This window comes from Suncus etruscus, chromosome 2 (assembly GCF_024139225.1).
Source record: "Suncus etruscus isolate mSunEtr1 chromosome 2, mSunEtr1.pri.cur, whole genome shotgun sequence".
Taxonomy (NCBI): domain Eukaryota; kingdom Metazoa; phylum Chordata; class Mammalia; order Eulipotyphla; family Soricidae; genus Suncus; species Suncus etruscus.
The window spans coordinates 55,029,717-55,057,200 of NC_064849.1; the positions used below are offsets into that span (position 1 = coordinate 55,029,717).

General features: G+C 37.1%; 1 protein-coding gene across 1 annotated transcript in view; it reads right to left on the bottom strand.

The window, feature by feature from the left end:
- NPAS3 (neuronal PAS domain protein 3) overlaps window positions 1–27,484 on the bottom strand; it is a 968,248-nt gene that overhangs the window by 131,240 nt on the left and 809,524 nt on the right. The window contains exon 6 of the mRNA XM_049766578.1: window positions 15,874–16,048. Within this exon, the coding sequence (XP_049622535.1) occupies window positions 15,874–16,048 (175 nt within the window). The remainder of the gene's footprint in view (window positions 1–15,873; window positions 16,049–27,484) is intronic.

The window sequence follows — 27,484 nt, forward strand, 5'->3', positions numbered from 1 at the left end:
GCATTAGATGATTAAAGAACATTTGTCTTGTGGGACATCTAAGTCATTTATTTATGACACTTAAAAACAAGCCAGGAAAGAAAGCACCATGGATTTAACGAATCAGTTTTATACAAATGTTAAACTAAAACTAATGGCTTTTTTAATGGAACTCCAAGATATGTCAGTTTACTAAATATCCAGAGGCAGAATCAAATGTGCAGTGGAGTAAACATGATGAGAAAAATTGGAATTAAAAAAATCTCTTGATACTACATATATGTATATAAACCCATGCCTACTTTTTTTTAATTTTTTTTAAACTGCAGTTGCTCCTTTCTTTAAAGAATTAGGTCATCTATTTCTCTTTAAAATTAATTCATTTTGAATAGTAGATGATTTTCTGATGTATAAGAATCTGGACCATGAGACAAGGTATGATAAAATACCTTGTCAGGGGCCAGTGGAGGCTCTGGGATTGGTAATGGGCTATATAGAACCTTTCACCCAGAGGTCACCGGCTTGAATTTTGTCCAGGTTGGCAGTGACTAAAAGTCATTAACATTGCATGTCTGTTTGATGACCTATGTAAAATGAGTTTCTTAATTTATTTATTTACTTAAGTCAATGGATCATAGTTTATGGCGAGGAGATCTCTCTCATTTTGACAGAAGCACAAAATCAGTTCCACAAAATCTGCACTCATTTTAATGTTTCAGATTAGTGCTGAACTGAAGCCCTTCAACTCAAAATAAATGTATTCATTTTAAGTTCAAATCACCAATAGCTGAGTATTCACTCCCCAGACTGGTCTTTACCACAGATAATAAGGGTGTATGCCAGCTGTTTTGATATTAAAAGGAGCCTTAGAAAAAATAAAAATAAATTAATTAAAGGAGACTTTGGTTGTGAATATCTAATAGTCATTTCTTCATCGCTAAGTCTTTCACGGGCACAATCCATGTTGTGGCAATAGCCACAATATAACAGTAACCAGTTAGAAAACATGGGAAAATATTATTTAAGCACATTGCATAGACTATTTCCTGGCTCCACTGTTCAATGATAAGCAGAAAATAGTTTGGTCAGAACAGAAGCTGCAAACCTTTGAGAATTGAACATCAATTCGATAGTGCAACCAGGTAGCCTACAAACAAGTATTGAAAAAAGTGGAAATCAGGTGTGTGTGTGTGTGTGTGTGTGTGTGTGTGTGTTATATATATGTTAAGAAACATTGGACAGGGGCCCGCGAGGTGGCACTAGAGGTAAGGTGTCTGCCTTGCAAGCGCTAGCCAAGGAAGGACCACGGTTTGATCCCCCGGCGTCCCATATGGTTCCCCCAAGCCAGGGGCAATTTCTGAGCGCTTAGCCAGGAGTAACCCCTGAGCATCAAACAGGTGTGGCCCGAAAAACCAAACAACAACAACAACAAAAAAAAATAAGAAACATTGGACAAAATCTGAGAATAAAAATCATACAACTCTTATGGTTTAAGAAAGCTGAGTACACAAAATACAGTGAATCTATATAACAGAATGTGTGTATGAGAGAGGTTGGAGGAAGGAAATGGTATATTTCCAAAGGTATCTTTTCTATAAAATGGAATATTTCCAAAACAACCAATTTAAGGTATGTTGGTACACATGCATAATGTATTATTTTCTGAAACAGACACTTTGTGAATTGTGATCCATGAAGAATCTGGGCTCTTTATGTCAGATATCAGGTGTCTTATGTACCAAAACCCACTGGTATCACCTAATCCTTAGCCAATTTTCCATAATAAATAATTTTATTAGTAAGATAACTTTGATGTTAGTAGTTCATGATACTGAACTGGATACCTGGATAGCATGCTACACAACTAACTGTTCTAAGCATTTGACATGTATTAACTCAAAGAACTCATAACTTAATATAATAATTCATTTAAAGTTAAAATCCACTCTCCAATCTGTATCAGATAACCTTTTATAATGGGGAAAACAGGTATATATTGCTCAAGGTAATAACTCTTGTGCTAGTGTCAGTAGGCAAACATAGACAGGGTCATTCCAAGACCCTGTGCACTTTGATATTTGCAAAATAGTTTACAGCACATGAGGATTACATTCTACACCCAAATTGTAGGACATAATTTTTTAACTCAGCTATTAGGGCAACCCTGCAAGTTAACCTTCAGATTTTCAAAAAGAAATGTGAGTTAAATTAAATGACATTAAATTACTCCAAATCAGAGAAAACACCTAGCGATAATTTGTCACCGTTGCTATAGATTCTCCTTTCTAATAGCTCTAGTATAAGCTCTTGGGTTTATAATCAGTGGTAATGTTTAGGGGCTGTCACTTGGTATGGAAGAATAATGCTTAGAATTCTGGAAAACTGGATCCCATCTTTATATTACTCTCTTTGGGTATGTTTCTCTGGTAGGTGGGCAGAAATATCTGTGTTCTGCCTTTGTAAATGAAGAGTAAAGAGGATAAGGTAAAAGAGATGTGAATCAAAGTCCAAGACTATTATAAAAACCATGAAGCTTGATACCAAGCTTCATATCTTCATACCAAGCTTTATACAATTGATTCACTTAACACACTGAAGCTTGTCAACTTTTTTTTCAGATACTTACTGGATTTATTTAGGAGTTCAAATTTAGGAAAGTTTGATGAGTATCCTGAAGACAAATGAAAGACATTTAAGAAAATCACAGGGCCCGGAGAGATATCACAGCGGCGTTTGCCTTGCAAGCAGCCGATCCAGGACCAAAGGTGGTTGATTCGAATCCCGGTGTCCCATATGGTCCCCCGTGCCTGCCAGGAGTTATTTCTGAGCAGGCAGCCAGGAATAACCCCTGAGCATTGCCGGGTGTGGCCCAAAAACCAAAAAAAAAAAAAAAAAAAAAAAAAAAAAAAAAAAAGAAAATCACCAAGGAACTGGTTTATTTAACACCCAGGAAAATGTCCAACTGTGATCCTACTTTCAAAAAAGGAGTCCTGGGAGAAAAGATTATCATGGGTAGGAGGAGTGACATTTAGCTAACAAAAACAAAATCCTATGCATAATCATGTATTGCTTGGAATATTAGGTGGAGCATCTCTAATATGCTACTCATTGTCAATGTGGAATGGCTAGTTGAAATATAGCAAAATTTTGAAATTTCTGTCATCAATACATCTTAGTTTTCATTGTTAACCTCCATTGAGAAGAAGTGATATGAAGTATTTTCTCTTCAGTTCTTCTTAAGAGTATATCACAGCATAGTTATGATGATGAATATGTTTAAGAAGAACTAGCTTAGAATTTGTTAAGCATGCATTTTAGAAAGTAAAAATTTCCATCACCTGTAGAACTCTTTTAATGAAATCTTAGCCTAAATCCTTTTGACCCCTTTATTTGTGTATGTAAGTCCAGTGAAAACAAGGAACTTTGATCAATATCTTATATTGAAGTTGGATGTTGCCCCATGCACAAGTAATAAATAATGATTATCTAAATATTTGGCATTTTTGAATGCTGGACTTTTTGCTTTTATCCATTCATATTTTATTTCTGAAATGAAACTATTTTCCTAAATATTGATCAATTTTATTTTTTGCCATGGTGGTGGGTTAAAGGAATTGCACTTGTTGAGATGCTAGAAAATGAATTCTGGTGACTTGCCAGACAGTCACCTCCCAGGCCCCAAGATCAGTCAATTTTAAATATATGTTTATTATCAATTAAATAATTTTTGCCTCAGTTTTACTAGCAGTAATATGTGATAAATAATTGACTTTTTGATTCTACTTTGATATAAGCTCTTTAATAAAAAGTTTTCTGGCACAGGAGAATAAAGTTTCATTCCTTATGATGCTTGCTATTAATCCTACCATTGCTCTTATTTCTGTGTTGATTTGGAAATGGTACACCTTGAAAAGTGAGAACTAAAATTTTATTAAACTGAAAAGGACAGCTTTGAATCTTAGGGGAATTTTATAGTTAAGTATTTCATGATCAGTAGCATATGTAATTTTCAAATTTTTCCAGATTATATTACCAATTGATAAAAATTTTGAGTGGACAGATGGTATCATCAATCCTAATCATATAAAACCCCTAAATTTGCATAATTTCTAGAGTATAAACTATAAGCATCTGGTTAAAGATTGACCACAAGATACATTTTTGTCTTTTTCCTTATATTAAATTCCAATTATTTCTTCCTTTATAATTCATTTTTACTTTGAAAAATAATGTCATCTTGAATGATCTCTTTTGCTTCTAATCTGCTCTATTTAAATTTTCCTGCACATTCTTGAAGAAATAGAAGATTTGAGTTTAAGTTCAGTGAAGATAAGTTACTAGCAGGCAGGCACCAATATTTTCTGGGAAGACTATTGTAACACTGAGAGCTGCCTGGGAATAATGGAGAACACCTACACTGGTAGTGTCAGCTATTTTAGGTGTAGAGATGTGAATTAATGTCTGTAATTAGCAGTTTCTGTGCTCCTCATACACAATGCAGGATATGGTTTTGTTTTGTTTTGTTATTTTGGGCCACACCCGGTGACGCTCAGGGGTTACTCCTGGCTATGCGCTCAGAAATCGCTCCTGGCTTGGGGGACCATATGGCACGCCGGGGGATCAAACCGCGGTCCGTCCTAGGCTAGCCCCGGCAAGGCAGATGCCTTACTGCTTCGTGCCACCGCTCCGGCCCCCACAATGCAGAATATGAATACCAACTGTTACCTCTGTAGCATGAGAAAACTTTGTTCTTAAAGCTATCCTCAGGAATAACTTCTTGGCAAAAACAAAACAAAACAAAACTGACAACTGGAAGTTGAAAACTGGACACTGGACAGCTATTTTAAGTGGATGCTGTGAAATGTGGTAGAAAAAGTAAGAACAGGAGTTTTGTGGCCAGCAAACTCCTCAGCAAGTAAACAAGGGAAGCTTTGCAAGTTGATAACCTTCATTCAATTTCCAGAACTGTATAGGACTCCCTATCATCATGAGAAATGATTACTGAGCACAGAGTTTGTCCTACTATCCCTTCCACCCCCAATAAAAGGAATAAGTTTTGGAGCAAGATTGTAAATACAAGACACTCCACCTAATCACTATATAGGTTTTCCAAGTTAAAAAATAATCTCCCTTAGTGTCTTTATCTGTAAATGGAAAATATAATAATATACTCTTTGTAGTACTTTATGGAAAGCAAGCAAGGTAATATATAACACCTTTAGTAGAAAAAAATAAATCAATACAGTTTTCCAAAGCTAGCCATAATAAGTTGAAGGGAAGATACTTGAGGACACCTTCTATTGAGAATTCTCCTATAGAGCCCCGCAAATAATAGCTCAATGTGAGAGTAAGTAATAAATCCTGTGAACCCACTTTGAAACAGTGATTATTTTTATATAAAGGCTATCCCCAGTAATACTCAGCCTAATAGTGCAGGCATGATGGTCCATTGCTGTGGGCTTAACTTAGGACATGGAATATGGTAGTTACTTGAGTTTTGTGGAATTGTTTTACTTTTGTGAGGTTGCCACATCTGATTCAGGAGTCACTCCCAGAGCACCATACAATTTTAGAGTTGGAGCCCACAGCTCTCACATGCTCTAGCCTATTAAGCCATCTCCCCAATTCAGCAGGCATTTTCAGCTTCTGAAAACAAAAATACTTTGACACAATACCTCGAAATCATCGCTTCTGTATTTCTGGGCAGTCAAGGTAATTTACTTGTGATGTGATGTTCCTGGTCTATGAATCTGAAAGCTTCAAACTGGAGCTAGTTCTGTCAAGATTGCCGGCAACTATGGCCCAGAATATAATGCCACCTTACTCATATAAGGACTATGCTCTGATCCTCCATCACCCTTCTGTACTGTATTCCTGTTCTGCCCCTACCCATGAGGGTCAGCTCCTAGAAAGCAGGGTGCTTCATCTTTGCTGCCTCAGGGCTACATATAAAGGCTGACAAATGACAGATATTCAATCAAGGGTTGCTGAATAATCGATACAATCCCTAGTATCATGTGGCCTAGATCTTGAATGAGAATTCTCTTGCATTCGAGCAACTGAAGAAAAGATACAATTGCTTCTAAAGCAAATACTGGTGATGAGCAGAGAATTGAAGTTAGGATTCTGTTTGATGAGAGAATACTTTCAGGAGGGTTTGCCTCCTGCGGATGGACCTTGCTGCTCTCTCTTCTTCCATCACATGCCTGTCTTGGGATACTGGCTCTGAGCAGAGTGCCCTGGGTAGCTGCACAGAGACTAGTTTGATTGTTTTCTTGGACAAGGAGGCATGTAGTGAGAGGGAACCAAGAGAATATTTTAGTCCACTGAAATACAAATGCATAAGAGGATAGTGAGATTTTTTTCTGGACTTTGGAAGCCTTAAAGAGAAAATTCCTTTGGTTGAATTGCTACTAAATTTTTGCCTCACTTCTCCATCAAGTACATATACTTCCTACTTAATCAAACCCTACTATTACACCCTTAATCTTGGACACTAAACTAGCCTGAGTGGTTTGGGAGACACCATTTAGAAATTCCATTATCCTCCCACCCCACCCAACCTGTATAATAAATAAGGATAACACGCTGACCTGCCTCAGAGGCATAGGGTGTGAATTAACTTCTGTAATTAGCAGTTTCTGTGCTCCTCATACACATGCAGGAGATGAATACCAACCATTACCGTTGTGGCCTAAGAATGCTTTGTTTCTAAAGCTATCCTCAGGAATAACTTCTTGGCAAAAAAAACCTGACAACTGGAAGTTGAAAACTTTACACAGAAGCAATATTTCCAGTATTTTCCCCAAGCAATCATGAGTAAATTGCTCACTAGGGGTGGAAATGGTTTCCAGCCAGTTCTGCTGCTTCTGATCTGTGCACCCTGCAACGCTCAGTCAATGCCAGGTAAGTTATCCTTCGTAAGTCTCCTGTTGGTGTGTAGATGAAGGATTGAGAATGGTGTAATTTGAACAGGGATAAAATTTCTGTGTATTGATATGTATTAAAGGCAAATTACTAGTGCTTTGTTTGAGGTGGAATTTTAGACCTAGAGTCTATATCTTTAATTATCCCAAAACAACCACATTTTTTTAAACTAGGTAAGATCACCCATTAAAAACTTGTATTAGGTTTCATTTTAGTAACTCAAAGGGTATACTCCATTATCACTCACTGTAGGTAAAAGAAAGTTGAAATTATGGACATGGAAAGCTATATAAAAATAGCCATTTAAAATAATAGGGTTTAAGATTGATTTCTAAATCTTCTTTTACAAGGTTTAGAGGAAAATGTTCCATGTAGACTGAGTGAACCTATTGTGTATTTGTGATAGAAGGGAGTCTGTGGGTCTATTATTGAACAAATCAATTGCTACCCTGTAAATACCATCATATTAATTTATAGAAAAGCTATACTTTTTTTGAGTTGCAACCACTGTGATCTAAAGTTTGGAAGAGAAATTCAGTTTCAGAATTCATGCAGAACTATGCTGAGCACTCTCTTCTCTGGGAATGAAAGGGAGGCTGACCATATGCGATTCACAGCAAAGGTTTTTCTATAAGTCAAGCCCTTAAATGCTTCTGAGAGCTGGTTTGGCAAGGAGGTACTAAGGAACAAGGGCAGTACACTGCCAGGTTAAAAGAAGTGTTTTTTCCTTCCTTCCTTCCTTCCTTCCTTCCTTCCTTCCTTCCTTCCTTCCTTCCTTCCTTCCTTCCTTCCTTCCTTCCTTCCTTCCTTCCTTCCTTCCTTCCTTCCTTCCTTTCCTTTCCTCCCTCCCTTCCTTCATTATTTCCTTCCTTCCATCCAACCCTCCCTCCCTCCCTTTCTTCCCTCCCTCCCTCCCTTCCTTCAGTATTTCCTTCCATCCCACCCTCCCTCCCTTCCTCCCTCCCTCCCTCCCTTCCTTCCTTCCCTCACTCCCTTCCCTCCCTCCCTTCCTTCCTTCACTCCCTCCCTTCCCTCCCTCCCTTTCTTTCTTCCTTCCTCATTACCCTCCCTCCCTCTCTCCCTTCTTTCCCTCCCTCCCTTTCTTCCTTATTATTTTTGTTTGTTTTTTTTTGTTTGTTTGTTTTTTTGGTCACACCCAGCGGTGCTCAGGGGTTACTCCTGGCTGTCTGCTCAGAAATAGCTCCTGGCAGGCACAGGGGACCATATGAGACACCGGGATTTGAACCAACCACCTTTGGTCCTGGATCGGCTGCTTGCAAGGCAAACGCCGCTGTGCTATCTCTCCGGGCCCTCTTCCTTATTTTTATCCCTCTCTCTCCCTTCCCTCTTTCCCACCATCCCTTCTTTATTTCCTTCCTTCCTTCCCTCCCTCCCTTTCTCCCTTCCCTCCCTCCCTTCCTTCCTTATTTTCTTCCTTCCTTTCCTCCCTCCCTTTCTTTCTCCCTTCCCTCCCTCCCTTCCTCCCTCCCTCCCTTCCTTATTTTCTTTCTTCCTTCCCTCCCTCCCTCCCTCCCTCCCTCCCTTCCTTCCTTCATTTCCATCCCTCCCTCCCTTTCTTTCCTCCCTCCCTCCCTTCTTTATTTTCTTCTTTCCCTCCCTTCCTTTCTTCCTTCCTTCCTTCCTTCCTTCCTTATTTCCCTCCCTCTCTCCCTTCCCTCCCTCCCTCCCTCCCTCCCTCCCTTCCTTCCCTCCTTTCCTCCCTCCCTCCCTCCTTCCTTCCCTCCCTCCCTTTTTCCTTCCCTCCTCCCTCCCTCCCTCCCTTCTTCCCTCCTTCCTTCCTTCCTTCCTTCCTTCCTTCCTTATTTCCTTTCTTCCTTCCCTCCTTTCCTCCCTCCCTCCTTCCTTCCTTCCTTTCTTCCCTCCCTCCCTCCTTCCTTCCTTCCTTCCTTCCTTCCTTCCTTTCTTCTTTTCTTTCTTTTCTTTCTTTCTTTCTTTCTTTCTTCTTACTCTTCTCTTTCTTTCTTCTTCTTTCTTTCTTTCTTTCTCTTCTTTTCTTTCTTTCTTTCTTTCTTTCTTTTCTTCTTTCTTTCTTTCTTTCTTTCTTTTCTTCTTTCTTTTTTCTTCTTTTCTTTCTTTCTTTCATCTTTCTTTCTTTCTTTCTTTCTTCTTCTTTCTTTCTTTCTTTCTTTCTTTCTTCTTCTTTCTTTCTTTCTTTCTTTCTTTCTTTCTTTCTTTCTTTCTTTCTTTCTTTCTTATCTTTCTTTCTTTCTTTTCTTTCTTTCTTTCCTTCTTTTGAGCCACACCCCAATGATGCTCAGGGGTTACTCCTGGCTATGCACTCAGAAATCACTCCTAACTTGAGGGGCCATATGGACATCATCGAAGGATTGAACCATGGTCGTCCTAGGTTAGCATGTGTAATGCAAATGCCCTACTACTTGCACCACCGATCCAGCCCCAATTCAACTTACTTTTCTTTAGCTCCCTCAGATGAGATCTTAGGAGGGCAAGATTGCCTTGCAAATTTTCTATTTCTGTACAGAATAATTAATGATATGTGTACTTTGCCAGTGAAAAATACTTATCCTAGAGGGCAGTTCTAGGGAGCTCTTGTTTAGCTCTGTGAGGGAATAAAGAAAACATTTTATTTATTTGGGATTTGGGTCCCTATCTGCAAGCATGCACTTCAGCATAAATAAAATCTTTTAGGAAATCTTCCTTTCTGCTTGAAAAAGGGTATTTTGTAAAGGTTGCGATTTTAAGGTAAAAGAAACATTTGAGTTTGTCAGGAAAAGTCTCTAAGAGTCCTGCATTATTATTGCGAATTCTCTTTCAGTTTTATCCAAGAGTGATAAAGTGAATTTATTTGCTTTTTGTGTAATATAAAGATAAGTTTATTTTAGCTTTCCTCTATTAGATTTGACACAGAGGCCTACATAAGTATTAGCATGAGTAAGTCCAGCTTGGGATAATCATAATCCTGTTTGAATCAGTGCTACAAAGTACAGAGAGATTTTATGTTCAGTCCATCAGAGATAACCATGGTAAAGTACTGGTAAGCTTTCTCATTACTTGTATGATTATGGAAAGAAAGAATTGTAGTCAGATTGAAGAATGAACCACTTTCTGAAAGGTATATTTATTGTGGGAACAAAATTCATTTCTCTCCTAAGTGAGTCATTACATGGATTATATGAAAAGCTTTAGAGGGCAACTCATGCCAATGACTGTAGTTTGTATTTATAACTTCTGGTGATCCAACGCTGTCAGGAATAAAATCCAGTGCTAATAAGTTTTCCTATCAGGGACAATTGATATGATGTGGTAGTCCACCATAATCAAGCTCTATTTCTGACTACAAGAACTTGGCCTGATCTTTTAGCATCAGGTGCTAAAGCAAGTCCTCATGATATTATCCCCTATAATGACCTCAAGTCTTATAGAGATTAATGGGGATACATAATTTTAGAAAGTTGCCATTCTATATGTAGAAATATACTTGGCAATAAAAAAAACCAGTCACTGTGTGCCTTTCCCCAGTAGGGGACCTCTCACTTTTCTTTGATTTTAAAGGCTTCAGATCAATAACTGGAGTGACATTATTAACAGCTCCCTCAGCACCTTGGCCAGCACTAATATTAAATCCATTACACCTTCTGTTTGACATTTGCAGTACAGCAGAAAGTGCTGTAGATACAGTCACATTGTCTGGGGACTAGGGTTGCTTGTGGGGTTAGTAAGATGGTTCACCCTGTCTGACTTCTATATTTAGTTCACTGATAGGAAATGAACCAATACTTCAAAACAAACCCCCACTTTAACATAGATGGTAGGTAATTTACTCGTAAGAATACAAATGCTCTCGTATCTAAGCAGTTTTTGATTCTTGCATAACTTTTTGCCTTCTTTATCAATATCCTTGAACAGTTGTTCTAAACATATCACTTATTGTAAAAGTGTAGAATGAATTCAGAGAAATTGAGTTCTTATAGGATTAGATTTAGCACAGATTAATTAGTATAAAATTCAGATTATTCCATTCAGGCAAGAGTTCAACTATTTTCTTTTTGTCTGCCTCGAAAACAGGATACAATATAGGTGTTAGTACCATAAAAGTACCATACTCTTATAAAAATTGACTTTAACCTCCAACATTAGTCTACATCTGTCTAAAATTTTAGATCAAATAGAATAACTTCTGTGTGAGACAATAAATAGTTAACCATGCTTCTGCTGTTATTCTTCACAAAAAGTACTGTCTCATACATTTTGCCAAATTGTCTAAATCCTGGTATAGTATTGATTTCTCCCTCTATGAATTTGCACCCATTCAATAACCTGCAAGAACTTCTTTTCCTGGCTAAATTCCTCCAAAATCAGACCCAGATATCTTTTTCCTGACAGTGGTCCTGCAGCTGTTAGCTAGTGGGAAACAAAACACGGGAGACACAAAGGAAATTTTATGTTAACGTGAAAAACATGACAGGAAAAGTTGCCCATGAGGGTGAATGTAAAAGCTGATATCAGGGGAGGGGGGAAAAAAACCTGATATCAGAAGCATGCATGTCATGATCTTATTTTAGTCACACTTTTTTAATATACCTGTGTCTAAACATAGGGCAAGAAATCAAATTAGAAGTTACTTATAAAACTACCTGGATTGTGGTAGCTCACACATATAACTTTTGTAGGATGTTTGTTTTCATATTTACTTTTTGTATCTTGCACTCTGAATTTTTCTATAAAGAGCAAAAATAAATTTTTAATGAAAAAATTGCAACCTATTTTATAAGAAGGAAGTCGAAACACAATTTTATGTCAACCTAAAGATATAGAAATTATTTTTTTGCTTTTAAAATGTAGAAATGCTTACTTATAGTTTCCCCAGGATTAAAGAATAATTAAGAATAATTACAAGAGTCCCCTAAGTAGTATAGCAATTAGAACATACACCTTGCACATGCCCAATCCAAGTTCTATTCCTGTTACCCATATAGTTCCCCAGTCCTATAAGGAATGATACTAGGGCATATAGTTAGGAATAAGCCCTAAGAAAGCTAAATGTGGTTCCTCCACCAAAAAAAGTAATAACAGGATAGAGCTGTATCTAGGAAAAGAATCTCCCCCCAAATCAGTGCTTTAGAATTTGAAAAACATTTTCATCTGGTTACTAATTTTATTTTCTGTATAAATATATTTCTAAAAGAAGAATCATATTTATAACTAATAAAGGTGCATACATAGAAACTATTTATTGAGGTTTTGCTATTCACAACAACTGCTTTATTTTTTTTTCATTATATTGAGACTACTTCAAGACAAGACAATCATGAAGTTGGCAGTTGAAAGAAATAGAATTCCTATCCTGGCAGAGTATCATTGCCTCTTAGGCTGGTTTAGCCACTTATTCCCTTTATCATAATGCCAAAATGTTATTTAGATTTCAGTCATTTAGTAATGCTACACTGAACACATCAGAGCTTCTGAAATATTCCATACCTACTAGTCCCTTCATTTTCATAATAACCCTGTATTAGTATCCCTTTCACAATCAAATTACACCACAATTTAAAAAAAAATCTATGCTTTAATCAGAAATTTAAAAGATTATGATACAGTGAAAACCAGTCTTCAAAAATATTCTTTTGTGTTATTAAGAATTAGAAAGATCTTTTTAAAAAATTATTTCAGCTTTTAAGAATCATAAGCAGCTTTGAGATGCAGTATTTGACATGAACTTTTTTAAACATTTCCTTTAGAACTGATTAGTGAAGGTATTTAGCTAAAGGCAATACCCTATCCTATATTGCTCTTCAGTAGTTGTACATTCAGTCAAATTGCCTTTTAAAGCCAAAGATGGAAAATAACCAACACTACAAACTTTTAAGGCAAAGACAGTTGAACAGCTTCTAATGGTGAAAGTCTTGTTCCCTCAAGGAAGAGAAGCCCTTCTTATGCAAGTATAACCAATGAGCTCCTGTTATTAAGAAGTGTGGAGAGCAGATGTTTTAGGGTTGCTCAAGGAAGAATGGAGAGCTAGAGAAAGAAACCCAAGTCAATCTCTTTTTTTTTGGGGGGGGGCACACCTGGTAAGGCTCTGGGGTTACCCTAACTATGCGTTCAAGAATTATTCATGGCGGGGCTGGAGACATAGCATGTAGGTAAGGTGTTTGCCTTTCATGCAGAAGGTCATCGGTTCGAATCCCGGCGTCCCATATGGTCCCCCGTGCCTGCCAGGAGCAATTTCTGAGCATGAAGCCAGGAGTAACTCCTGAGCACTGCTGGGTGTTACCCAAAAAACAAATAAACAAAAAAAGAATTATTCATGGCAGTGCTTAGGGGACCATATGGGATGGTAGTGACTGACCATGTATTGGTCCAGTGCAAAACAAGTTGAACTATCTAGTCTTCCCCCACCCCTCTGCCACTCAATGTCAATTTTTAGCCACACTCCAATGTTAGGCCAGAGGGACTTTAAAAGAATCTATTTAATACCTAGAATTAAGAGGTTCTCAGTTTAAAAAAAATGATTCTAACAGAGTACTTAAATTGTTTTCCATATATTGGTAACTTCATAGAAGACATGGACTTTATCACACTGCTTATATTAAATTTTAAACTAATTTGATTTTGGTTCTAGCACAGCATACCCTAGAATATCTGATGTATAGATTATGGTTTTGCTCCTTCTCCTAATCAAGTGACTTTCTTCAGACATTTGGGAAGATATCAAGTTCAGTATGAACCCTCAATGTGATGCAGCTACATTATCAGAAATACAACAGCTCAAACTGAACTAGGCAACAATCTTTATGCTTTGTATTAATCAGACTCTATACAGGAGGCTGAACTATGTTCATAAAGCCCTATTTTTAGAGGATAACCCCATTGAAGCATGGTCAAAAGAGAGTGACCAGGATGGTGAGATTCTAGCAGTGGTCCTCAAACTATGGCCCGCGGGCCACATATTGTATTTGTATCTGTTTTGTTTCTTCATTGCAAAATAAGATATATGCAGTGTGCATAAGAATTCGTTCATAAGTTTTGTTTTTACTATAGTCAGACCCTCCAATGGTCTGAGAGACAGTGAACTGGCCCCCTGTTTTAAAAGTTTGAGGACCCCTGTAATAAGCCAGTGAATAACACTTGTTCAATTCTGATTGTTGGCTTTAGAAGAAAGGGAGAAAGGAGTAAGTTTGAAATGTGATCCCAGAGGACAAAACTGGGACCATAAGATGAAGTTTCAAAAAGTATATTCTGGCTCCATGTTAGAAATAGTTTTCTATGGCAGATGCTCAACAGTGAAGTGTGAAGGCCTGTCAGTTTGTAAGCTTCTCATGGGGGAGGTTCTAGTAGAGGCTGGACGGGGATCTGTTGATTTTGTAGAGAGATGGCTGCATAGGTTGGATCAAAGGATAATTGAAGAATCTTTTCAACTTGAGTTTGTGATGCAGGTAAACAAACACATTTTTCCCAAAGCTAGTTCATATAAAGGTTTAAAGAGTAGAATTCGTGTACCCAAGGTGCAGATGAAAAAGCAGAAAATAAATTTTATGTGTTGTTTCTCAAATATGGTCAGCTCCAATGACCTTGCTGACATATCAGTTCAGTGAGCTATGGTCTAAGAATGTATAACTTCCTCCCAAACAAAATTATTTTCACTTTTAAATAGTAAAAGAGTAGTTTTTAAGTATTCCTTTTTCTCATGCATGGGACCCACAGGAAAAAGATGTTCAATTATGCTATAGATGTCAGTAAACTAAGAGGAGTAAATACTAATTGTATATGGATTTTAATATTTCAAAAAAAGAGGCAAATACATTTTCTGTATGTGAAAACATGCTGATTATTTCTAAGAAGGTCAAATCATTTTCTTGGAAATAGGTAGCTATTTTAACATTATACTATTTTATCACAGGTTTTTATATTGAAAAATGCTTTTATGTTGTGAATCTGTTGTTAAACAATCTATCAAGTAAAGTATAAGCATCTTGGAAGAGTGCAAAAATAATTTCTTAAGTAAGCAAATAAAACTTTGCACTTCAAAATCAGGCCCTGATTCATTAAAAATCTTAAACTTCTCATGAGAAAAATTAACATTTAAACCACTGCTGCTTGGCCAAGCACTCCACCACACAAGAATATGAAATATCTCCTCTAAAAAAGTACAAAAAGGACAAAACCACAAATGTGGAACTTCAATTAATTTAAAGCCCCAATCAGCAAAGAATAAATCCTTCGCAGATCTAATTACCAGCGCTCTCGGAAGACCCAGGCCGACCAGCCAATCTTCCCCGTGTTTGAACAGCTTGATGAACTAGGGGACTGATGGATATCAAGTCATTTTGTTTAATTTATAAATGGATTTTCCCCTAATACTTAAATTATCATCAGTACAACACAATGAAAATGGGAACATTCTGAATGCAAAGTCTATAAGAGTCCTGGAAGGAATCCCAATGAGGAATGTCACCTCTGTTCATTCCTCTATACAATTGATCTAATTAAATACTGGGGGGTGGAAAAGCAGTTTCAAATGTAGCCATTTCTGTTTTCTTTTTTCTTAATTTATCTGTTCACATCTTTCAAGTACCTTTTGATGCTTAAAAAATTAAAATAAAAAATTTCTCCATGCCCCTAATGCATTTAATTCAAAAGTTTCTGCTATAGATTTTTCTAAATAATAAACAAATACATTCCATTTATCCATAGTTAACAAAAGGGGGCTTCCCAAATCCGCACCTTTTCCCCCTCAAGTGATTTGAAAAAGAAACTAAAGAAACTTACTATTGTCTCTACATATTGTTCAACTGAAATGAGATCTCTGGATTACACTTATTAAAATGTCTCCTTATTTTCAAATCTCTTTTTTATTTAATTAGTGAAGTCAAGGGATTGAATACTGTATGGAAATGATAATGAAAGTTCAACTTCTTTAACATTGGTGGGCACTCTTGTGGCAAAGGTCCTGCCCCCCAACCCACATGTGGCAACCACAATTCCCACCTGGCTCTGGGGTCTCAGACTGTGAGGAGGAAGATGCAGAACTGGCGCCGTCTTCAGCTGTGCCCTGGGAGAGAAGACCCCGCCCGGGTGGGAGTTTCATGCCCAGCTGCTCTGCCATTTCCACGTGGTCCCCAGGATGCACGTAGTCAAAGACACTGCTGCCTGTCAGCTCCACCTAAAAGACAAGAAAGGGTGGGAGAGATAGGTGTCAGGCTTCTCCAGGGTCATACTGAGTTCTATCATCAGGGAGATTCTAAGCAGAAGTTCTGCTTTGAACTTGGTATTCTAAAATGCTTGCAGTGCAGAGATATTTTTTCCACATGTATTTATTTAGCAATGGTTTAGCTTTTTAAATCCCTTATACACTTTGTTTGCATAAAGCCAAAACATTGTGTGAGATGTGCATGACCAGACCTTGTGTTCAGCTGTTTTCTCCATATATTATCCACTACTTGCATGTTTCATGTCCATTGAATGTTTGGCCGAATTCTAGTTTTCTTGTTGAATTGTTAGGGATTTGTATATGAATAGCCTTAAGTTGTCACTTAGCATTGTCAATAGGAAATATATCTATATCTCCAGGGCTGGAGAGATAGTTCTGGGGGTAAGATGTTTTCAGTGCATAAAATAGGTTCTGGTTTGATCTCTGACACAGTTGGGTGTTGCCAAAATAATTTAAATGTTAATATATATAAAATATAATACATAATTGTATATATTATATATCAATGTTAATCTATCTATATATCTTATAAAAACACATGAGATCCTGGATTTGACCCCTAGCTCTACAGAAACAATAAAAAATCTCAAAACATAGACTTTCAAGATGAATATCTATACATAACATCTTATTTCTATGTAAATTTAAATGGAGAAACTGCTGCTTACAAATGTATGCAAAGGTATAATGCTTTCAATAAATATTACTCATTAGCTCTGTAATCATATGGATTTTCCATGCAAAAGAGGTCAGCTGGGGTCTGAAGCAGCCACTTTCTTTTTTTTCTGCTGGCATCAGCTTGTTTTGCCTTCAATCTAATAAAATACCAGACATGAATCTTCTTGAGGGTTTTGAAAAAAAAGTTTGATTTTGTATACTCTTTGTATGAGGCTGACTGTAAGGGTAGAACACGAAGATCAAAAGTCTGAGGAGGGTGAGCCTGCAATAGATCAGATCTTACATCTATGGACTCCATACTTGACCCTGACTATGTTTTGTGCTATCTGAGGGGTAGAGGAGGGTAAGACTTGGTCTTAGTACTCTTTCCTCCTTTCACTGATAGCACTTGTGCTCTTAAATAATCTCAATCTTAATCCTAATTTTAGCTAGATTATAGGCACTGTCACTAGCCTATTCCTTTCCAGGTCACTGGGTGTCTCACTCCTCTGGAATTTTATGGTCTCAGGCCAGTTTGATGAGCCAAAGAAACTGCCAGAAGCACAGTCACAAGTAAATAGATGAATATTTATCCAAAATTTCTTCATACTTCAATTTCCTCTTTTCTGTAGCTCAAATATTCTTCTTGTATATATACTTGTTTTTCCAGCCTAGATGAAGGCTGGTAGAGGATGAGAGCATAGTGGCGAGTTCAATGATTATCACCAGAATATGAAGCTCTAGTCAAATGGACAAGTCTACTCCCAGACGCCATTGGGTTAAAATCTTTTTCTTTTTTTGGTTTTTGGGCCACACCCGGTGATGCTCAGGGGTTACTCCTGGCTATGCACTCAGAAGTCGCTCCTGGCTTGGGGGACCATATGGGACACCCGGGGATCGAACCACAGTTCATCCTAGGCTAGCGCAGGCAAGGCAGACACCTTACCTCTAGTGCCACCACGCTCGCTAGCCCCATGGACTAAAATCTTAATGGGCCACACATATTCAATGTTTCTAAATGAACAGATGTAGAGTCAGAAAAACAGGAAGTTAAATTCAGTTTGGTTAATAGCTATTCCTGAAAAAGGCTCACATAACTTTTACTGAAAATGAGATACTTTCTCTTTGCTATTAAATTACACTCTCTGACAGTATACCTGGCCACTGACTATATCGTTTTACAATAACCACTTCCTCCATTTAATATTGTTAGAACATAAATCAGGATTCATAGTGATCAGTTCCTACCCTCTGGGAGGGAGGGATTACATGGAAATAATCCCTTTAATGTGCGCCTTGCCTCTAAGCATTTCACACAGCAATAAATGGGTAAACTGACTTTGAGCAATTAAGAAATTAAATGAAACTAATAAAATGTGTGTTTTAATATTTCTTGATGGTTATTTTGTTTGGGGATTAGTGAATGTGCAAGCTCATTTTGCATGGAATTCAATTGCAGCACTTCAGTATGTATTTCTGTCTCTTTTCTTAAATGGAGTCTTTAAATTCTCCTATATGGCTTTTGGCACAGACCATGAATTATGAGAAAATGATAACAATGATAGCAATGGTGGGAGATAGAATTGATCCTGTAGGCGCTAGTGAAGAGGATGCCATCACTTCCATATTCTAATGTGTGGGCACCTCCTTTCTATAAAATAATATCTGGAGTAAAATTCAACCAGAGCAGGAGTGAGTCATAGGGCATTAGATCACATTATGACATTGTGAGAATTTTCTTTTCTAGTGACCTCACAGGATCCTTCATCAAGATATCCCAGAATTGATAAATTGGGAGCTTGCCACAGAGAACATTATAAAACACATCAGGGGTGATCTGATTATGACTGAAACTCAACTATAATCATGCTCATAATTATGGTGCTTAAGTAAAGATTCTATAAAAGAAATAAAACACATCAGGGGAAGCACAAACTTTATGGAAATAACCTGACCATGAATCCTTCTGACTACTGTGTTACCTTGGACAATTCACTTAATTTCTCTGAGCTTCTGCTGGAGGTTCTGAAAGTGGAATTCTGTAGGACTTTGGACAGAAACCTTCAGATTGTAGTTATGTGGGAAATACCTCCCAGACTTCCATCTAATGACAATGGTGTGAGGCAGCTTGAGAGAGAGAGAAAGAGAAAGAGAAAGAGAAGGGAGGGAGAGAGAGAGAGAGAGAGAGAGAGAGAGAGAGAGAGAGAGAGAGAGAGAGAGAGAGAGAGAGAGAGAGAGAGAGAGAGAGAGAGAGAGAGATGATATAAAAGGAAGATTTGCTGGGCCTGGAGAGATAGCATGGAGATAAGGCAATTTGCCTTGCATGCAGAAGGATGGTTGTTCGAATCCCAGCATCCCATATGGTCTCCGAGCCTGCCAGGAGAATTTTTGAGCATAGAGCCAGGAGTAAACCTTGAGCGCTGCTAGGTGTGACCCAAAACCCAAAAAAAAAAAAAAAAAAAAAGGAAGATTTGCATCATCTGCCTCATAGTCTCATATTTTCTATGTTTTGGTCATTACTCTTATGGAGCTACATACAGCAGTGGAGACATGTGGTCTTGAAGATTAGACCCAGGATCTTAAACATGCAAAGCTGAGTTTGACCACTTGCAGGGCATCCTCTGTTGCCTAGTATTGAAAATCTATGTAACCACGTGAGGAAATATCTTTGTGAGAATGAAACCCTCAGATACTTGCTACTCTTTGGTGTATCAGACACATGTGCTGGCATACATATGCTTATGTGTAATTGGAACCCTTGCAGTGATATCAGAAGTGAGGTATGCTTTGAGTTCCAACTACAATAGTGAAATAACATTTACCCTATATCATGTACTGAAAGTATTTTCTGCTCTCATTTTTTTTCAGTAATTCTCATAGTAATCTTGAGTTGGTATGATGAGAAGAAAAGAGAACAGAATAGTAGAAGTACGAATTGTTTTAGAGTTTGTTAATTCAGTTTCTTGGGAAGGCAGTTTGAGATAGGCCAGGATCAACAAGGGCTTCAAAGGGACTGTCCTGTAGCTTCACTTTTGTTATGAAGATCAGACTAAGTAGCGCTGGGGTAGGGAATGATAGCCACTGTAGTAGACTACCTGTCAGTTCCTTAGGACAATATTCTTTGCCATTGTCCTCTTGGACCCAGTGAAGATGCTAAGACAGGCAGGCATGTCTAACAGAAGGAGATGAAGGGGATGAGGAAAAGTTTCCTTAATTTGGGTCCTTGAGTCACTTGTTATCAACACAACTTTCTTTTTTTTTTTGGTTTTTTTTTTTTTTTTTTTTTTTTTTGGTTTTTTGGGGCCACACCTGGCGACGCTCAGAGGTTACTCCTGGCTGTCTGCTCAGAAATAGCTTCTGGCAGGCACGGGGGACCATATGGGACACCAGGATTCGAACCAGCCACCTTTGGTCCTGGATCGGCTGCTTGCAAGGTAAACGCTGCTGTGCTATCTTTCCGGGCCCCAACACAACTTTCATTTATCTCTCATGCAGTATTTTTCCTACTTTCCTTACTTAAACAGTCACGTTGGAAGAAACCTTAAAAACCACTATTAATAATTTTTTAGTATGTCAAAACTTTATGGCTTTAAATGTTTAAGTACTTATTCATGTTTACTTACTGTTTAGTGGTTAAAAGAAGGACTGAAAAGCCAATAATCATCTTTCTTCTTACCAATTTTTGCACATAAAACCTTGTCTGATAATTTTTTTCCTTTTATGAAGATGAGATGGAACCTAAATATCACTACATTTTGTATCACACAATAAACTGCAAATACTAATGCGGGTGGTATTTTTTCTTGGGGACTCCTAGCAGTCACAGCAGTTCATGGGTCCTTCCTGATCATTCTTAAGCAATCAAGTTAGTGTCTCAATTTGAGAGTCTGATATGCTGAGCAGCTTGGGTTACCACCTGTGCTTCCTAGGGTAAGGTGTGATTCAGGGGATCAAATATGGTGTTGTCTATAGACAAGATATTTGCTACAACTCCTGTACTATCTATCTGTCTGGCACTGGCAGGTATTTCTTCATGTTAGCTAAAGTAAATAAAGACTAATTGAAATGCATTCAAATTTCCAGTTAGCTACTCTTTTAAAACTTTTGCTCACAGTAGGACTACTGTAATGTATATAGTAGGTTTAGCATAAATGTTTATTGAGCTCACAGTAGGACTACTGTAATGTATATAGTAGGTTTAGCATAAATGTTTATTGAATGATTAAAAGCAGAACTTAAAAATTGCCTTATATTCTCTTCATTTTCTACATCATTTGTCATTATTATAACTTTACTTATCTTTTAAATGAGTTAAATATAACATTATAATATATTCAGCACTAATAAATAATTCTATATTCATTGAGACCTCTTCAGGTCCCAATTGGCTAAACTGAGTATAGGCTTGTATATTGAATAATTAATAGCTGGTTTAAAGAACTCTTAAGATAATAGTGGTCTCCTAGGGATATACCCGAGGAACACAAATATACAATACAAAAATCCCTTCCTTACACCTATACTCATTGCAGTACTATTTATAATAGCCAGACTCTGGAAACAACCAAGATGCCCTTCAGCAGATGATTGACTAAAGAAACTGTAGTATATATACACAATGAAATACTATGAAGCTGTCAGGAGAGATGAAGTTATGAAATTTTCCTATACATGTATGTACATGGAATCTATTATGCTGAGTGAAATAAGTCAGAGGGAGAGAGAAACACACAGAATAGTCTCACTCATCTATGGGTTTTAAGAAAAATGAAAGACATTTTTGCAATAATTCTCAGAGACAAAAGAAATGAGGGCTGGAAGGTGCAGCTCATGACATGAAGCTCACCACAAAGTGATGAGTGCTGTTACAAAAATAACTACATTGAGAACTATCCTAACAATGTGAATGAATGAGGGAAGTAGAAAGCCTATCTGGAGTACAGGTGTGGGTGGGGTGGGGAGGAGGAGGGAGATTTGGGACATTGATGGTGGGAATGTTGCACTGGTGAAGCGAAGTGTTCTTTACACGACTGAAATCATACAACTACAATCATATTTGTAATCATGGTGTTTAAATAAATATAATTAAAAAAAGATAATAGTGGTCATTTTAAAGTAACTTTCGGGTTGGGCCAGAGAGATAACATGGAGGAAGCACATTTGCCTTGCATGCAGAAGTTCAAATCCCGGCATCCCCTATGGTTCCCGGAGCCTGCCAGGAGTGATTTCTGAGCATGGAGCCAGGAGTAACCTTTGAGTGCTGCTGGGTGTGACTCAAAAAACCAAAACCAATAAATAAATAAATAAATAAATAAATAAATAAATAAATAAATAAATAAAGTTTCAGGGCCAGAGTGGTGGTGCAGAGTGGTAAGGCATCTGCCTTGCCAGTGCTAGCCTAGAACGGACTGCTGTTCTATCCCCCCTGGAGTTCCATATGGTGCCCCAAGCCAGAAGCAATTTCTGAGCGCCTAGCCAGGAGTAATCCCTGAGCATCACCAGGTGTAGTCCAAAAACCAAAAATAAAATAAAATGAAATAAAATAAAAGTAAGTTTTATTTCCAAAACAATGGCAGGACATATTTTATTGGTTGGTTTACAACTTTTTTAGCCTTATGCTTTCATTACTTGAATTTTCAGTTTCAGAATTTTTTCTTAACTATCCACTTCAATTACTAATAGTACAAAACAACAAAACTTTTATTTTAAATTGATACTGGCTCAAGAATTAAGTAGTGATTAGATTTACATAATGTAACTTTAGATTTTTCTCTTTTAATTGTATTTTCTTCTGATAATTGCAAATTGCATTATAAAGCAAATGTGAGAACATCTTCATTTTATAGTCAACTTGATCTCTTTATATGGTGCTAAAAAAGAACAAATCCATGTTATGCTAACTAAACTCAAGAAATATATACCTGGGATTTTGTAAATATGACTGTTATAACCTTATTCACTTGGTCCAACTGTACTCTGGCTGAGTGACTCAAAAACAGAAAGTCCACCGCTTAATGTCATTGTTTGGTGTATTAGAAAAAAGCTGAAAATGTAAAAGGCATAGGAAACACATAATGAGTGAATTAAACAGTTGTACCCAAACACAGCATTATATTTCAACTCCTTTCTCTCTGACTTTCTGCACTCATCACTGCCATGGATTTCTCTACAATAACGTACAATCACTAGTGTCATTAGTCAGAGTTAAGTTAAAACTAAAAGCCACCTACCTTCATATTTATTTCACATTTTGTTAGCTTGCATGTAACTTTCATAGTACACATAGTTGACTAGTAAATCTGAAATTTATTGGGAAAAATGTAAATATATTTATATTATGGTTTGAGTTGACTTTTCCTTGTCAGGTCATTGTAACCTGCTGGTACCTAAGATGGAGGACTAATTTGTCTTTTCATACATCAAGCAAGCCAGTCAATAGCCTTGCTTGACCCCCTGGAGTGAGCAACCACTTTTCAAGTACCGCAACATAAGCCCAGTGCAACTCATTGAATGCAGAACTCCTTTGATTGAAAGGGGAGTACAAATAAGAATCAGGCAACATTATAATAAGTCATCCCATAGTCGCACAAATTAAGAGGGAGGTATTATAGAGGAAGATCAAATCTATTTTCTTTAGAACTATTTCTTCCTTTGATGACATACAGAGTTCATTTATAGTCCATGAAAAAATGTCCTTCCAAAAGTGGTATGTATGATAGAATGTCCTAAGCCTTTTATAAAACATGGGTTTCTGCAAGACTTTTTGGATGACATTGAGAGTAGAGAGAGGGCTGGAAGTGCTATTGGTTCAAACATCTCCTTTGGCAGCTGGGACTCACTCATTTAGGTGATGCTAACAATATTCAGATAAAAGGTCATTCTTGAGAGTCCATGTTAGCAAGTGGCTTGGAAACCTAAGACCTAGTTTAGCCTTTTAAAATGACCATGAGTATCTGATATTTGGGTTAGAGAATCCTGGCCTAGACTAAGATGAGAATCCTATCAGGTTATGATTTGTAGATTTTTGGAGGTTGTATTTATATTATTGGAAAATAATAAAGTGATAAAAGAATAAAATGTAATAAGATGTGATAGCTTGATTAGCATAGCTTTTCTTTGGATTTACTGGTATCTTAATGCCATCTTCATAACTTCCTACATATTGCAGAACTCTACTGAATATTTATGAACTGTTTTGACAGAAACTTGATGTTCTTTACTGCTCTGTCTCATTCTACGTATTTGCTGACTTATCTAAAGAAAGACGCATAAAAGCATGGGGCCTTTTACAGAAATATGTGTATGAATTAGTAGAACAAGAAAAAAGAAAGGTTCTATATCAGAATGATGAGGTAGAATGAAAAATCCTTCTCCGTGTCATCAAATACGAATTCACTCTCATCTTAGAGATATGTTAACAAAGCCTTCCCTTAGAAGAATCCGAGCAAAAAGATACCATGTCATGTGCTTATTTTATCTCAAGAAATAAACATTTTGACTTATTGAGAAATCAGTGAAGCCAAGTACTTTTTCTATTTTCTTTTTTATAAACTTTTCTATAATCCTTGGTGTGTCTGACTTGAGAATTTATAATCATAGTACCCACATAGATTATTGTATAATTATTTCAGAACTTATATTAAGAAATGTCAGAAGATAATTCCAGTGAATCTTTATTTCTAAAGAGGATAGAAAACTGTTGGAGAAAAGGAATAAGAGAAAATAAAATTGTAAAAATATTTTTGACATAGACTCAAACTTTAGGATAGTATCTCCATTTATGACTATTACCTTTAAATTTTGGATTGTATAATTAAAATGAATTGCTAAGTATTCAAAGTATTAGGTCATTACCAAGACACATGCAAAGTTTGAAGTCTCCCCCCCCAATTTTTTTACATATAATATTGACATTTTTATTTGTTTATATAATTTAGTTGCTCCATCTTTAAACTGTGAATTTTTAAACGTAAAAATATAGACCTTTGCTTTTTTATTTTTATAAATATTCTAGGCACAGACTAAAAAATTTACAAGGTACTATGGTCAGTTTAAAACTTAAATAACTCAAGCAGCCAAAGAAATATGCATCAGAGTAAAATGAATAGACATGGTTCTAGAGGTGGCAAGAAGAATATCAAAGACAAGGAGAAGAAAATTTTGTGGTAACTTGAGTGGGGAAAATAAAGGGAAAAAAAGGACCAAATTCTGGAAGAATAAGCTTACAAGCATCTTAGATTCATTTTTCATTGTTTATGTGATACAATAAGATGCTATTATCATTATCTTAATTTTAATTATTTTATATAAATATGAAGTAAACTAACACTTCCTGTCTGCTACTACATAATAAATCAGAAATGCTAGTTTGAATAGTGTGTCTTGGAGAAACTGACCAACATTTTGCATACCTTTCTCTTTTTATGCATTCATCAAATTCATTTTTATAGAGATGACAACAGGTAAAAGGTTTTGTTTAGTTCACTAATAAGTGTATGGAAGTTTAGTAGCATAACAGTATTTCAAGAAAATTTACAAAATAAGCAACAAATCAGCAACTCATTTTGTCATAATCTATATAGACTAGATATTTGTGCTTCTGTCTCCCAGTGGTGCTATCCGTGGTGTTTGGAAGACTTCTGCTCCGTCCTCCGTCCTGGGTGATAAAATCAGACCTCTGTATCTAGAGACCTCTGTATCTGCACAGGTCCAGGAGTGGGACTTATGATGAAGTCTTTCTTTGTGGTTCTAGAAGTTCTGTTCCTTCAGTGTCATTTTAATCCATCTTCTGTGGTTGGTGATCTTGATCTTTGCACTGATCCTAGGATGGCACCTAGGATAGCGTCTTTCATTGTGTTTCCAGAAACCCCATTCCGTTGCAATTGTCTCTGCCAGACCTTTGGAACTGGGGATCATGGTTGTTGTGCAGGTCATAGTTCAAACCCTAGACTAGGGCTTTTTTATTGGTCCCAAGATATATAGAGTCTGGTCATGGTTCTAGCAGCCAGTCATCTGTAAATCATAATCTTGGCTTTTGGACTGACCAAAGTCTTTTTTTTTTTTTTTTTTGGTTTTTGGGTCACACCCGGCAGTGCTCAGGGGTTATTCCTGGCTCCAGGCTCAGAAACTGCCCCTGGCAGGCACAGGGGACCATATGGGATGCCGGGATTCGAACCGATGACCTCCTGCATGAAAGGCAAACGCCTTACCTCCATGCTATCTCTCCGGCCCCCTGACCAAAGTCTTTTTATGGTGGCAGGAAAAGTACACTCATAAAAGTGTGGAGTATATTCTATGACAGAAATTCTGTCATGAACAATCTCGTAATCTCAGCGCTTAAATAAAGTAATTCTAAAATGCAAATTTAAGATATTTATCCATGTCTCCATATTCTGGAACCAATGGTTTTGATTTTTCAATATCCCTTTCATTCTATTAAGAGATACCAGTTAAAAGAAGACCTAGAAAATGACATGATACTTATGGTATATTATATCACAGTAATGAGCTATAGATTTGTCCAAGTTACTAACTCAAGAAATTTTTTAAACTTTGCTTTACAACATTCTTTATTTTTACATTTGAAAATAACTGTAAGACAGGAAAAATGAAGTCATGAAATTTGCTTATACATGGATGTAAATGGAGATTATTATGCTGAGTGAAATGAGTCAAAGAGAGGGATAGGCAGAATAATCTATTTCATTTGTGATATACAAGAGTAATAAAAGATAACATAGTGATAATATCCAGAGACAATAGGGATGAGGACCAAGAGGACCAGTCTATGGTAGGAAGCTTGCCACAAAAAGCAGTGAGTAAAGTTGGGGTAAAGAAGGCTCCACTATGACAATGATAGTTGGAACTGATCACTCTGGATAAGAACTGGGTGCTGCAAGGAGATAAAATGACATGCATGTGGTATGCCCTCATTAACGATAGTGCAAACCACAGTGCCAAAAATAAAAGAGAAAGATAAAAAGTGATAATGAGAGAAATGATGAGAGAGAGAGAGAGAGAGACAGAGACAGAGACAGAGAGACAGAGACAGAGAGACAGAGGCAAAATGACTGCTCCAGAGACAAGGGCAATGGGTGGTGGTTGGGAGGGAAACTGGGGAGATTAAAGGCAGGGAAATTGCACTGGTGAAGTGGGATAGTGTACACTCTGTGACAGAAACTCAATCATGAACAATTTTGTAACCACAGTGCTTAAAGTAATTAAAAAATAAAATAACTTGTTTTATTTTGGTTTTTTATTTTTGGGTCACACCTGGCCACTCTCAGGGGTTCCTTTTGGCTCTGTGCTCAGAAATTGCTCCTGGCAGGCTCAGTGGACCATATGAGATGCCAAGGAAAAAAGCAGGGTCCATCCTGAATTGGCTATGTGCAAGGCAAATACCCTAACTACCACTGTGCTATCACTCTGGCCCCCCAAAATAAAATAACATGTAAGATAGGAAAGAGCAAGTTTTCAGTATTTATCATAGTACTCAGAGGAACAAAGATTGCAATTGGAAGCTTTATCATAGAAAAATAAAATGATACTAAGAAAGAAGTACTAAGAATCACAAGTGTCCACAAAGTCACTATCACTCCTCTGAAGCTCAAATAAAGAGTAAGATGTCTCTTTTAAAGCTTCTTCATTACCCTGTTACTATGAAGACCAATCAACATAAAATACTTGATATTGGCATAGTTAATCAATTATCCTCAAACTTTACATGGTTCA